The sequence below is a fragment of the Ochlerotatus camptorhynchus genome, unplaced genomic scaffold (assembly GCF_037179485.1).
Source record: "Ochlerotatus camptorhynchus isolate MF236.1 unplaced genomic scaffold, CSIRO-AGI_Acam_v1.1 ptg000135l, whole genome shotgun sequence".
NCBI classification, from domain to species: Eukaryota; Metazoa; Arthropoda; class Insecta; order Diptera; family Culicidae; genus Ochlerotatus; species Ochlerotatus camptorhynchus.
The window spans coordinates 851685-865929 of record NW_027040625.1 but is presented as its reverse complement, the minus strand read 5'-3'; the positions used below and the strand labels follow the sequence as shown (position 1 = coordinate 865929).

The 14245-nt window shown below is 41.6% G+C and overlaps 1 protein-coding gene across 1 annotated transcript in view; it reads left to right on the top strand.

Moving 5' to 3' along the window:
• The window catches only part of LOC135700371 (endoplasmic reticulum transmembrane helix translocase), a 33465-nt gene that overhangs the window by 8588 nt on the left and 10632 nt on the right, over positions 1-14245 (top strand). The window contains exons 2-3 of the mRNA XM_065220859.1: positions 7939-8617; positions 8677-10524. Of these exons, the coding sequence (XP_065076931.1) occupies positions 7939-8617; positions 8677-10524 (2527 nt within the window). The remainder of the gene's footprint in view (positions 1-7938; positions 8618-8676; positions 10525-14245) is intronic.

Sequence of the window (14245 nt, the reverse complement as noted above, 5' to 3'; positions counted from 1 at the left end):
GACAGCGATTGGGGCCAGCTTGTACCGGTCCTTGAGTTCTTCTTCGATCGCCTTGGGATCAACATCCGGTAGACCCCTGATGACTACCTTGAAGGGCTTTTCACCGGGGATGTCGTGCGTGAAGTATTCCGCATTGGAATCCTTCAGGAATTTGACTGCGATTTCGTATTCCGCTTTCGTCCGGAGCATCACCTTAGTGCCGATCCTGCTGATCTTGTACTCAGCTGCGATGCCCAGCGATGCGAAATCGCCAATGAGCGTCTTGAGTGGCACTACCTTCACCACCAGTGGAGGAAGCTTGATTTTCGCCGCACTCGGGCCGGCAGAATTCTCGGTTTCGACGGCGTCTCCGAAATCACCGATGTCGCTGGCGTTCGTCGCGGTAACATCGTCGCGTCCGCTCGTACCATCGGACTGACCTTGGTTCTTCTTCCTCTTTTTCGTCCGCTTCACAGGGACTGGGTTGGTATTTCCAACATCGGTGGGCAGAGTAGCGTACCTATTTGAGGTAGGTACCGAGCTACCCTCACCACTGTTCTTCTTCACCGCTTGTTCACGAAGTCGGCTCCGAGAGCGCTGTCTTCCCATCACGCGATGCGACCGACACTACTGACGACGCGACGTGCAGTATATCTGCAAACGTTTGTAACAAACTATAGATTTATCGAACAACTCGACAAAGCGAGCAAAGACCGAACTGAGCACTGAAATTATCAGACGTTACATTTATATATGATTTTAGATTAGCTATGTAAGTCCATCCTACTTGGAATATTATGCTTTAGAACGGTTTATAAAATCCATGATTTTTTGCTGATGGGGGCGAGGCATAGCAAGCCGTTCGATTGCATAATTCTCCAAGTAGGAGGGACTTACCATGCTATTCTCTTAGCATAAATAACGATACCGTCGTGTTTTTTTTGCAGTTCTAGGTATTGAAATTCGACAGTGACTGTCCCATATGAATAGGAAATCAAGCAAAGATGGGACAATTATGCGAGTATCGGCAGAACAGCTAAGCGAAACAATTCAAGCTGAACATTGCATTATGTCCTAAGTAACATTGATCGATTCTCTTCGTCGACATTTTCCTTGTATCCCCTCGGCCATGTAAAGACATTCCCAGGTATTTTCAGTCAGGGGGGCCTCATAGTCTAGTCAGTAAAGGCACGGTATTACCAAGCCGGAGGCGGCGGGTTCGATTCCCGGTATGGTCGAGGGGGAAGGAGCCTATTGCTCCCAAGCAAACGATTAACGTACACCATTCTAGTTGAAATTCTACTACTACACAATGTTTGTTTTGATTTGCTATGAAAGTTTGACAGATAAAATGAGGGGTTAGTGGATTTTCCTATGCTTCGAGGGGTGAATCGACTAGCTTGGGACCGAAGAGAGTACCAGAGATGAGCCAAAAAGTTGAGCTCGTTTCTTCGGGACCTTCTGGTCTTAGAGTTACCTCTATGGTATCATTCTCGATGAACATTTCAAATGGTCCTATCTGCTTTGATCGATTCTCTTCATCGACTTTCTCTTTTCATAACCACTGCTATGCAAACAGATTTCGCGCTAATTCTACCACATAGTTTGATAAAGGAGGTTCTTATCTAGCGTCCGAAACGTCAAATACAACAGGGAAAGGTTTTGCAGCTGAGTTATTAACGAAAGAGAAAGTCGATGAAGAGAATCGATCAAAGCAGATAGGACCATTTGAAATGTTCATCGAGCATTGTGCTTGCCACACAATATACATATTCATGCATCGGTTTTGGCATCGAAAGCTCTCAATTAATAACTGTGGAAGTGCATTAGTGATTTCTTAGTAAACATATGTTGGTTTTTCGTTTCGAGATGCGCAATGTGGCCCCTGGTGCAAGCAACGGCAGAAGCGAAGCAGAAGATGAAAAAATAGAAGATGAACAATGAAGCACTCAATCTAATCTATCTACAGGGTGCGTGACGAATTTTTGCAGTAAATTTCAAATAGTAATTTCTCATGCTTGTGCATCATGATTTAGATATATTTGGCAGCACTGGATAGCTTATACTGTTAGGTGTAAGATTTAAACAAACAATGTTGAGTAAACGTAAAGATGTCGAAACAAGAGAGCAATCTGTCAGCCGTTGTCGCTTTGTTGCGCGCCGGAGTATGCATAAAGAAATAATTGGGTTCTTTAAGGGTATTGAGGTAAATTCAAATTCGTAATATGTATTAGAAATGCAACCCAAACCCAAAATTTCATCAATTTCGGTACACTGGAACTATTTCAAATAAGAACGATTACATTTGCCCTTATTAGCGCCCCTCGATGTCACTTTGTATGGGAGCGAGCTGTCAGCTTGTCAGTTTAGTGTCAAACAGTGAAGTTATTATTTTGCTTTAAATCTTGATTTAAAAATCGAGATGAAAGTGTGTGGGTTCGAAAAAAATATCGCTGTGCTCAGAAAATGAAGCTCTTTCAGATGATATATAAAAACCGATATATTTTTCAAAATTAAAGAACCCAATTCGGTCGGTAAATGTGTCTGAAAGAACAGTGTATAATATTAAAAAAGGCTTGGGAAAGTGATAAGACGGAGCACCTGCTCATACTGCTAATAAAGCACAGAAATGGCTTACGGAAAATATTTCGTAAATTTGGGAGGAAGAAATTTGGCCCCCAAGCAGTCCCGATATCAATCCGCTGGATTATTTTGTATAGGGCGTCGTTCAACGGGATACCAATAGAACCCCTCACACCACACTTAAGTCGCTAAAAGCTAAAATCAAGGCAGTGATGACATCTATGGATCGAAACATTTTAAAACGTGCATACTGCAGTTTCCGGAAGCGTCTAACTACAGTCGTCGAAAGGGAAGGCAATTTTTTTGAATAAATTTACTTACAACTTCCATATGTTGCGAAAGAAAATAAATCGCACAAAATTCATTGCTAGAATAACTAACTGGTGTATTTTTTCTCAAATATGCCATTTACTGCAAAAATTCGTCACGCACCCTGTAATATAATCTAATCTAATCTAATACAAACGCAGCCAGTACGAGAAAGCATCCTGGAAAATGATTAGTTTAGATGAGGTTTAATAATTTTTCTTGCCTAATTGATGTTTACAGCATATCTGAGATATGATATAAACATCAATACGGCCAGGCCTACTGCGTTGTATTTGCCGCAAAGATGATTCTTGGAAATGTGTGGGAACATTTCTTGAATCTACAGGGGTGGAAGGATGCGTGGACATACCGTTCCAAACGCTCCGAGTTACTATGTGTAGTTGTGTGTAATGTGTAAATATTTGTACAATATTGAAGAATCATAAAATAATGCAATGGAAGGATCTTACCGAATTTTCTCCTATGTTGGTAATGATTCTATTGCGCTTAAAAGTTTCGTTGGATGCATCCGCTCCTCCGGATACTTTTGCAGGATAATCTTCCTTCGACTGTCGTGTGGTTCCTCGGTGTAACACCACTCGAAATCCGTCCTGGACACGTGCTGGCCCATTGCGGTCACTTCTTGATTGCTTGGGAAATACTCCCAAAATGAAAAAAAAAATCCGCATTTCACAACACTGCTTCACGTAGAATAGTGAAGACGTTCAAAAGTAAAAGTACACCGCCCGGCTGCAGTATCGATGATACCAACCTGGAATTATCCTTAGCTCGGACATAAAAGCAACAATCAATACGAAACTAACGATTTTAAATTGGCTCACTACTTGACTAGCCTATTGGTCCCAAGCAAACGATTAACGTACCTCATTCTAGTCGAAATTCTAGTACTACGCAATGTTTTTTTTGATTCGCTATGAAGGTTTGACAGATAAAATGAGGGGTTAATGGATTTTACTATGTTTCGAGGGGTGAATCGATTAGCTTGGGACCGAAAGAGTACCACACGGTAAGAAAAAAGTACCCAAAATTGAGTTCCTTTCACTCAACACGTGGCTTCCGTGGGGCTAGGTAAAATTAAGTTAAAGAAGAAAACTCAATTTTGAGTAATCCTAATCATGAATCCACGTTGACCAAGTTGACAAAAAAATAATAAAAAGGAGCACACTGGAACCGAACCATGGATGTTGAGAATACGGGGCCCGTGTGTTGACCACTCGTCTATCAACGCTTGTGAAAATGAAATGGTTAAAGGCGCATAAGAGCAACCCCAATGAAAATAAACTTATATTTGAGTTCATTTATTATTACTCAATAGTTGAGTAAATTTTAACCAACGCCGCTTTTCTGATTCACTCAACGGCGGACCTCAAATGATAGAACCCAACGTTGAGTTTTTTTGAACTTAATTTTGAGTATTTTTTTTTCTTGCCGTGCAGAGCTGAGCCAAAAAGTTGAGCACGTTATTTCGGGACCTTCTAGTCTTAGAGTTACCTCTATGATAAAAGTCTGCACTCGGGAACTCTAGAAAAAACGAGACGAAAAAACATAGACGAACAATTTGACAAACGGAAAATTTTCACGCCGTGTAGAAGCAGGGCACAACTTCGATCGATGAACAATGAAGCACTCAATCCCTCTAAATTAACATAACAAAAAATATTAGTCCCTTGGCTCCGTTTAGCTCTTAGTGACAATGCTAGATAAACATTTCAAAAGGTCCTATCTGACATTTGTAAACAAATCGAGTTTAATGCTTTTCTGTACTGCAGAGCTCACCATCTCTAAGTATTGTTCTAGAAATTTTAATTATTAATATTCAGAAAATTATAAAAATATGTGAAAAAAAACGTCCAATTTGAAAGTTTTTATAATATCGCACAGCTCTCTGATTGGACCTTAAACATGTTTACAGTCCAATCTGTCATTCAACCAAAAAAAATTACAACTGCTATTAGGACCAGGACGTGTTTCACGTGGAATAGAAAAACTAAAACTCATAATAGTTAGTTGGAAATGCTATACTAATATCAACATGAAGCTTTAGAAATTCCTATGGATCCAACATCTAACTGGGAAGTGGGATATGAGAAAGTTTCATTTACGATGCCTGTAATCAATCACTCTGCTTCTGGTATGGAGTTGACGAATTAATTGCGATTCCAGGAGTACACCAAAGCAAAAGCTTATTCAAGATTCTGTCAAATCCGACATGTGATATTACAAGCGTTAAATTGGACGATTTACGCAAACTGATGCCATATGTCAAGCAACATTCCTCAAATACTTAGTTCCAGAAAAAACAGGAATCAGAGCAATAATACCGTTGTAGACCACTTTGATGTGGATCCCGCTCGGTCCACTGGAGGACAGCGATGTAGATTTGATCGAATAACATGAATGAATGTAAATTATTGATGAACAGCTTGAGCTAATAAATGTAAAACGAATCATGTAGAATGAAAAAAAAGAGTTTGTTTATAAAAATATACCGAATATTAAAAAAATATGGAAATTTTCCATACACTTACATTTTTCCTGCATACAACAGAAAAAAATAATGGACAAGTTCTTATTATAAACGTTATTTACTTAATAAATTGGCAGAATAGTAGTTTTAAGCCCATCAACAATTACAAATAATGATGTAGTTGTAATTATCTGACCTCTAAACCGTATTCTTACCAAGGTCCAAAGTAACATTAACTTTGCAATCAGACCAATTTGACAGGTCCTAACTGATACTGAAAAAAGCCAAAGGTCCTATGTAACAAAATCACTAATTAAACGTGAAAATTATGAATCAAACGAAAAAACATACACTTCAGTCGAATTCTATGTGTTTCCTACACACAAAAAATTATCGTTAGTAAAATTGAAAAATCCATTGGTAGAATTAAAAGTTTTCGTTGGTTCTTTTTGGTAGAAAGTCTTTAGCTTTCAAAACAAAAGTCAGCTAACTGTCAATTCAAAAGTAACTCTTTTTTTACTTTTAAAAGTTGAAACTTTCAAATCGAATTGTAGAAATGGCAATATAAAAACCTATTTTGTTAAATAGACTCATGAAAGGATTTAATTTAAAAGATGGGCAGTTTTATCGCAATGATTTATGTTTTCATCTAAAATAAGAATTCTTTTTAATTCAATTGCTTTTTACTTTGAAAGAAATAAAGCATAGAAATATTTAATTTAATATATTTTAGTTTATTTATATGATGCTGACTGAAAGGGCATGGCATTATGGAACTTGAAGCATGGGAAGCGATTTACGCAAATATACAGTTGGCTCAACAGCTGGTGATGGTGATGGTGGGAGTAGCCTTCCTTTCCGGCAAGTCTGGTGAGGCTGCTGAAAATCAAAACACATCAATTAGGAAAATCGGAACCAAGCAAACTCTTCGAAAATTTCATCATCTTACCTCCAAATCCCGCAGCTGGAGGATCCTTCCGATCCTTCCACTTCATAGCATCACCACGGATGTCTCCATCTTATTATTTGTATCTTACAGAAGAGAAACAAGTGCACCGGTGGATGAAAATGTGGGAAAGTTCAAGAAACTGCTGCTGCTCATGCTAATTCTCACAGCTGCTTTTGTTTTGTTTGTTTGTTTCGCATGTCCAATTTGGCGGGAAACACAGGTCCAGTACTGTCAAAAACTTCGCAAGGAAGAGATTTTTTTTGACAATTTTACAACTTTTATTCTAAAAAATAGACTTTTAAAATTACAAGCCGAAAGTGAAAGAAACACTTTTAAATCAAAAAAATTATTTTACATTTGAAAAATTTCATAGTTGAAACTACGTAATTTGGGAAACTTTTAATTTGATCATGCATTATTCTTAAAGCAACAATTTTTGTTTTTTGTGTGTATGCATTTGAGAATACAAAAGATTATCGTTTTATGGCATTTAAAAATATATTGCTAAAATTCAAATCAATTTTTCTCCAATCAGCTTCAATGACAGATAGGACCTTTTGAAATGTTTTTCTAGAATGAGCATTTAAAATAAACACAAAAATAAAAACAACCGGAAAATTAATTAAATATGAATCGGAAAAACCCGAACCTTCTCCGGTATGCTTGAAACTTAAGACGCCATTTTGAAAATTTTGCAAGATCCAAAATGGCCGAATTTTAGTAAACATGTGAATCATTGCCCACAACAAACAATTACGAAAAGTTCCATACAAATCGAAGAAGTTAGATTCATAAACTAATTTACCATAAATAGTCAGAACTTATTTAAGCTTCTCCGTGTGCTCATTATTATCGTCCATATGGACTCTTGAGAATTCAACTTATCAACTATTGAAAACAATTAAAATACTATTGATTTTAAACCAAACGTTTTTTTAATGGTTTCGATCATTTTTATCTGTATTGTTTTAGCACTTTTTGCTAAAACACATAGGGGAAATGTTGGTTTCGGCACCCATTGACTGTTTTCGGCAACCAAAATTTAAACGTTAATTTCACTATGTTTTCCCATCAACGCACTTCCCTGAATGTGTCCAAACGATGTTTTAGCCTTTCAGCTTCAATCTGATTATATTTGAACGATCGAGCAATCCAGTAATGCTACATTTTTCTTCAAATAAAGCATACGCACTACAAAATGGGGCTGATTTCGAGTTGCCGATAATAGAACAGCTGGTTAACACGCAGTTCTAATGGGAAGGTTGCCGAAGAAAAAGAGGCTGCCGACAATAGTCACACTCACCTGAGAAGTTTGGAGCCTTGTAAAAACGCTTTCAAAACGTTTTGAAAAATTCTGTCGATTGGAATGGATAGAGAAGCAAGCAGCAGATGAATGTAAACAAACAGACACATCATATATGTGCGTGACGCTGAGAAAATGCTAAGAAATGCAGACGCTGCTTAGATTGACAAGAATACGTAAATTCCCCTATTTGCATCTCAAAACAAGGAAAAACCTTCTGGGAAGAAAAGGCTTAAGCTCAGAGAATAGAATTGTGGCTGCGCTAATTTTTCGTTTAATTTACACTGAGATCTTACTTCACCGACCACTTTTCGTTTCTCGTTGCAGGCCAAAAGTCCCGAAAAAGCTAAAGTAGTCAAGGTGGTCCCCACGGAGAACAACGGTTCGTCGGAGCTAGTCAAGCTGCACTGTACGAAGGTAGAGGAGTTGAGCGATGGTAGCCAACCACCGCCGGTTTACTGGTTCCTGTTCCAAAAGACCAAATATGTGTGGGACGCAGACAAGAAACAGTTTCGCAGCGTCGAATTTCCCATCCACAACACGTACGAGCAGTACTTTGAATCCAAGGGGCACCAGGAGGACGCGGACGTACTGCTGGCGGAGAAGACCTACGGAAACAACAACATGGAGATGGTGGTGCCGGAGTTCTTCGAGCTGTTCATCGAACGGGCCACTGCTCCGTTCTTCGTGTTTCAGATCTTCTCGGTGCTGCTGTGGTGTTTGGATGAGTACATGTACTATTCCCTGTTCACGCTGGGGATGTTGATTTCGTTCGAGTGCATTCTGGTGCAGCAACAGCTGAGGAATATGTCCGAAATCAGGAAGATGGGTAACAGACCGTACATGATCAATGTGTTCCGGAATAGGAAGTGGAGACCGATCAAGTCGAATCTGTTGGTTCCGGGCGATTTGGTGTCGATTACGCGATCGCAGGATGAGAACTTGGTGCCGTGCGACCTGCTGTTGATCCGAGGAACCTGTATCGTCGACGAAAGCATGCTTACAGGTAGGTTCGATATTTGGAGTTGGTCGTTTGAATGCGCCTAATCCGTCTCTTAATTTCAGGTGAATCCGTTCCTCAAATGAAAGAATCGCTGGAAAACACCGATGAACACAAGAAGGAACTGGACATCGAGGCGGATGGCAAGCTGTATGTCCTGTTCGGTGGTACCAAGGTAGTGCAACATTCCTCCCCGAGTAAAGGCGCCATGCGAGCACCGGATAGCGGTTGCATTGGATACGTTCTTCGCACCGGGTTCAACACATCCCAGGGTAAACTGCTGCGAACGATCCTGTTCGGCGTGAAGCGGGTAACGGAGAACAATTTGGAAACATTTGCATTTATACTGTTCCTGTTGGTGTTCGCGGTTGCAGCAGCGGTGTACGTTTGGATCAAGGGGTCGGAGGATCCCGAACGAAATCGGTACAAGTTGTTCCTGGAGTGCACGTTGATTCTGACTTCGATCATTCCACCGGATCTACCGATCGAACTGTCGTTAGCTGTGAATACATCCTTGCTGCAGCTGTCGAAGCTGTACGTGTTCTGTACGGAACCATTCCGGATACCGTTCGCGGGAAAGGTACAAATCTGCTGCTTTGATAAGACTGGAACACTGACTAGTGATAATCTGGTTGTGGAAGGTGTGGCGGGATTGAAGAAGGACACAGGCATAACTGCAATCAACGAAATTCCGGAAGCTACGGCGCACGTTCTAGGGTCTTGCCATTCGTTGGTGCAGTTGGATGATGGTTTGGTAGGAGATCCACTCGAAAAAGCCACACTGACAGCCATCGATTGGAACCTGACGAAGGGTGACTCGGTAGTTCCAAAGCGCGGCAAGTTCAAGCCTTTAAGAATCTATCAGCGATTCCATTTTTCATCCTCGTTGAAGAGGATGTCCGTTCTTGCTGGGCACCTTGTCCCATTCAGCAATGAAACGTGCTACATCGGAACGGTCAAGGGAGCTCCAGAAGTGATCATGAAAATGCTGAAAACAGTGCCCTCAAACTACGAAGAGACTTATCTGGAATATTCTCGCCGAGGAGCTCGCGTTCTCGCCCTTGGATACAAGTCTTTCGGCGCTCTGGACAATGCTACGGTTCGTGAACTGAAACGTGCCGATGTCGAGAAGGATCTCGAGTTTGCTGGATTTATAATTATCTCCTGTCCATTGAAGCCGGACTCCAAGTACGCTATCAAGGAAATTATTCAGGCTTCGCACAAAGTGATGATGATCACCGGAGACAACCCGCTGACGGCTTGCCACGTGGCTAAGGAATTACGCTTCACCAAGCGCACCATTGTGGTTTTGACTAGGGACGATTCGGATGATTCCTGGCACTGGGAATCAATCAATCGGGAAATTCGAATTCCTCTAGCCGAAAACCGATCGGTCAAAGAGCTGTACAAAGAACATGATTTCTGCATCACCGGCGAAGGTCTCCAGTATCTGGACAGCGAAAATCATTCCTACTTGCTACAGCTGGTTCAGTATGTCACTGTGTTTGCAAGGTTTGCACCGAAACAGAAGGAATTCGTCATAACCACTTTGAAGCAGCTGGGATTCCACACGCTGATGTGCGGTGACGGAACGAACGATGTAGGAGCGCTGAAGCATGCCAACGTGGGAGTTTCGCTGTTGAGTCATCAACCGTCGAGGGCCGAGAAACGTCAGATGCGGGCTGTGGTGCCGGACGGGGAAGCGGATAAGAAGAAGGAGAAACAGGACGATCGCAAGGCGCTTTCGCCGAGGGAGCGAGCTATTATGAAGCACCGAGAGAATCTGAATTCCACCCAGGAACGGCTCCAGAAGGTGCTGAAGGAGATGGACGACGAGCAGGTGCAGATCGTTAAGCTGGGTGATGCCAGCATTGCGGCACCGTTCACCAGCCGGTCGTCGTCGATCAATTGTGGTAAGTGATTTATTGTTCTTCTTTCTGTATGTCAATTGACGTAATCAGATTGCTTGACTTGATCATAATTTGAGTCTTGAGCAGGTTTTAGTAAACTTCGTCATTAAGGTCACTCATAGACTGAGTTCAATTTTACTCATTTGAGTGACATTTACTCAAATTTGCGTTAGCGTTGTTATGATATACTTCGTAGATTGGATACTAGCGACACTCACGTCTCTTCTGAAAATCTCAGTTAGGATACTTTCAGGAATAATGCTGGGGCGTAAACATTGGTTCCAATCTAAACAAGAGTAACAGAAGCATGACTGTCGCTATTCCCGGCCACGCCCATCTTTACCATAACTAGGGATAGGAAAGGACATGTTGATGTAGTACTTACTTTACGAGAGGCCACCGACTTAGCGACACCCTCATAAGTGCTACGTAGTTGTTGGGTAGGGTATTCGGTTAGGATTCACCTCAAGTTGGCGATACAACCAAAAGTATGTATTGTTTATTTGTTGTTTATTTAATCTCTCGATAGCCGGCTATCGAAAGAACAAAGTAAGCAAAAACGATCCCTCCAGGGTCATCGAGCATCTCATAACCATAACGCTTCGCGACAATAAAGGGGGATACGGTCAAAATTTGGTCAATATCAACTTGACGTATTTCTTTCAATTTTGCATTTAAAAAACCTGAACACCCCTCATTTTGAAGGTGTGTGTGTGTAGAATGTTGCTCCTATTTTGATTTTGGAATTCACTCTTCAGTTGTCAAAATGCCGTCCAAGCAAGAAGAGCAGCGTATCAAAATTTTGCTCGCGCATCGCGAAAATCCGAGCTACTCGCACGCAAAGTTGGCAAAATCGCTAAAAGTTGCCAAATCAACCGTTACAAATGTAATTAAAGTGTTTGGGGAACGTTTGTCGACAGCCAGGAAGTCTGGATCGGGGGGAAATCGAAAACCGGAAGCCGCTGAGACGACAAAGAGAGTTGCCGGTAGTTTCAAGCGAAACCCTAACCTCTCTCTCCGAGATGCCGCAAATAAGCTGGGTGTATCGTCTACAACCGTGCATCGAGCCAAAAAACGAGCCGGACTATCGACTTACAAGAAGGTAGTGACTCCAAATCGCGATGATAAACAAAATACGACGGCCAAAGCGCGATCCCGGAGGCTGTACACGACGATGCTGACGAAGTTTGACTGCGTGGTAATGGACGACGAAACCTACGTCAAAGCTGACTACAAGCAGCTTCCGGGACAGGAGTTTTATACGGCAAAAGGAAGGGGAAAGGTAGCAGATGTTTTCAAGCACATGAAACTGTCAAAGTTCGCAAAGAAATATCTGGTTTGGCAAGCCATCTGTACCTGTGGCTTGAAAAGCAGCATTTTCATAGCTTCCGGGACTGTCAACCAAGAAATTTACGTGAAAGAGTGTTTGAATAAACGTCTGCTGCCTTTCCTGAAAAAACACGGTTGTTCCGTACTGTTTTGGCCGGATTTGGCATCTTGCCATTACGGTAAAAAGGCCATGGAGTGGTACGCCGCCAACAACGTGCAGTTGGTTCCCAAGGACAAGAACCCTCCCAACACGCCAGAGCTCCGCCCAATTGAGAAATACTGGGCTATTGTCAAGCGGAACCTAAAGAAGACCAAAAAAACTGCTAAGGGCGAGCAGCAGTTCAAGGCAAACTGGCTTTCTGCGGCGAAGAAGGTGGACAAGGTGGCTGTACAAAATCTGATGGCAGGGGTCAAGCGTAAGGCCCGGCAATTCGGATTTGGAAAAGCGGAAGCCTAACTGAATATTTTTCCTGAATTTTATACTAATTGAACTTGAAAAAGAAATTTAATTTGATTTTTTAAATAAACGATTTCACCGATTTACACGCGTAAATTTTTGACCAAATTTTGACCGTATCACCCTTTACAGGACTACGTTTCCGTTTGATATGCGAATAGTTTCCGAGGTTAGTGTTCAATATCAAATATACAAATGATGGTGGCGATTAATTGTGCTGTGGAAGAGCTTGGGGTTAAATCCATGATTTTCTGCTCAGTAAGCAAAATCGATCCCTCCAGGGTCATCGAGCATCTTATAATCCACAGCGCTTCACGTCAAAGTACGATTAAGTTCTCTTTAGGTATGTTACGAACGATTAAGATATGCAGGATTCATATGCCTTTTGCGGCCGGTAATCAATTTAAAATATACAAATAGTACTGCCAACGGCGACGACGATTATAGCGAATTTAGAGCTTACCCCTTGCCTAGGATAAGGATCGCAGTAGGCCGCGCTTGAAAGCTGACGTGTTTTTCTATTGCTACGTATTTGTCGTCAGCGAATTAAATATTTTTTGCTTTAAATTTGCTAATTTGTGTTTTAGTTTCAAGTGTTCATAAAGTTATCATTTAGTGGTATATCGTGTTTTGACTGTGTTTGCCTTGAGTGACTCGGTTGACCTTGAACCTAACCTACAAAATCTACGACGCAGCTTCAGTTTCATTGTTCGGTGTTGAAAATTGCCTCCCGGGAGCCCGGTTCTTCGAGTCCAGATGCCACATTTTAGACGTGTAGATCTGTTCTATTGAGAGATTCGTCACCGTGAGCGAGTTTGAACCCGGTCCGAGATTAGCCCGGGAACGTGCTGATAATGTGTCCGTCGCGAGTTTTGGTGGTGATTCGGTGGTCGACGATGCCGTGAATCAGCAAATTTTCCGCTGTCGGTGTCGGAGATTGAGAGCAATATGAAAGATGCCTCGCTGGATACGCCCAAGCCTGGACGGTAGCTGGTGGCCGCGAAAGGTTCCTGGGGAAAGCACTAGACGCGAACCTCCTCCCAGATGACCATGGCAATGCAAGACAATTTGTGTTCGTTGAAGGAAGTATTACGACAAAGGTGAATCACGAAATGAGATGCAAAACGTAGAGAAAAACAAAACTACGGAACCCATGAATTTGCAGGATCAAATTAACATGGTTAGACCAGTCCAAATACTTTTTGCAATTAAAATAACACATAAACTACATATGTGCCAGGATTCAAAAGAACATTTTGAAACTGGAAGTGGTAATAATAATATCCAATTGATATAGGTAATACATACATGCGGGGCTTATTGTAAGTGAAAGTAACCTCGGAATGGGCGTGACTCTCCAGACATTCTGAGGTGGGTTGCTGGGTCTGCAATAGAGTTATCCAGTGGCGTCGCGTAACCTCACTTTTTACCTGTTCAACAACTTTGAAAACGTTATTTAGGGTCATGTTAAATCAGTTTCAAAAGGCATAGGGTCTTCTAGTTTCACTGAATTTTATCCATTTAAACCAATATTGTTTTGTTTGTTTACGTTTTTAGAGTTGTTGAACAGGTAGATTGAGGTTAGGGCGACGCCACTGGAGTTATCACTTTCTAACTCCCGGACTAAAGCTGTCTACAATGACCATAAATGCGACATTGTAGAGAGAGTTCTTCCATAATAACACTGCCGGCCAGTGGGAGTTAGAGGGAATGCACACGAACAAACGCACACACACACACACACACACACACACACACACACACACACACACACACACACACACACACACACATACACACACACGCATACACAGACACACACACACACACACACACACACACACACACACACACACACATACACACACACACACACACACACACACACACACACACACACACACTTACACACACACACACACACACACACACACACAC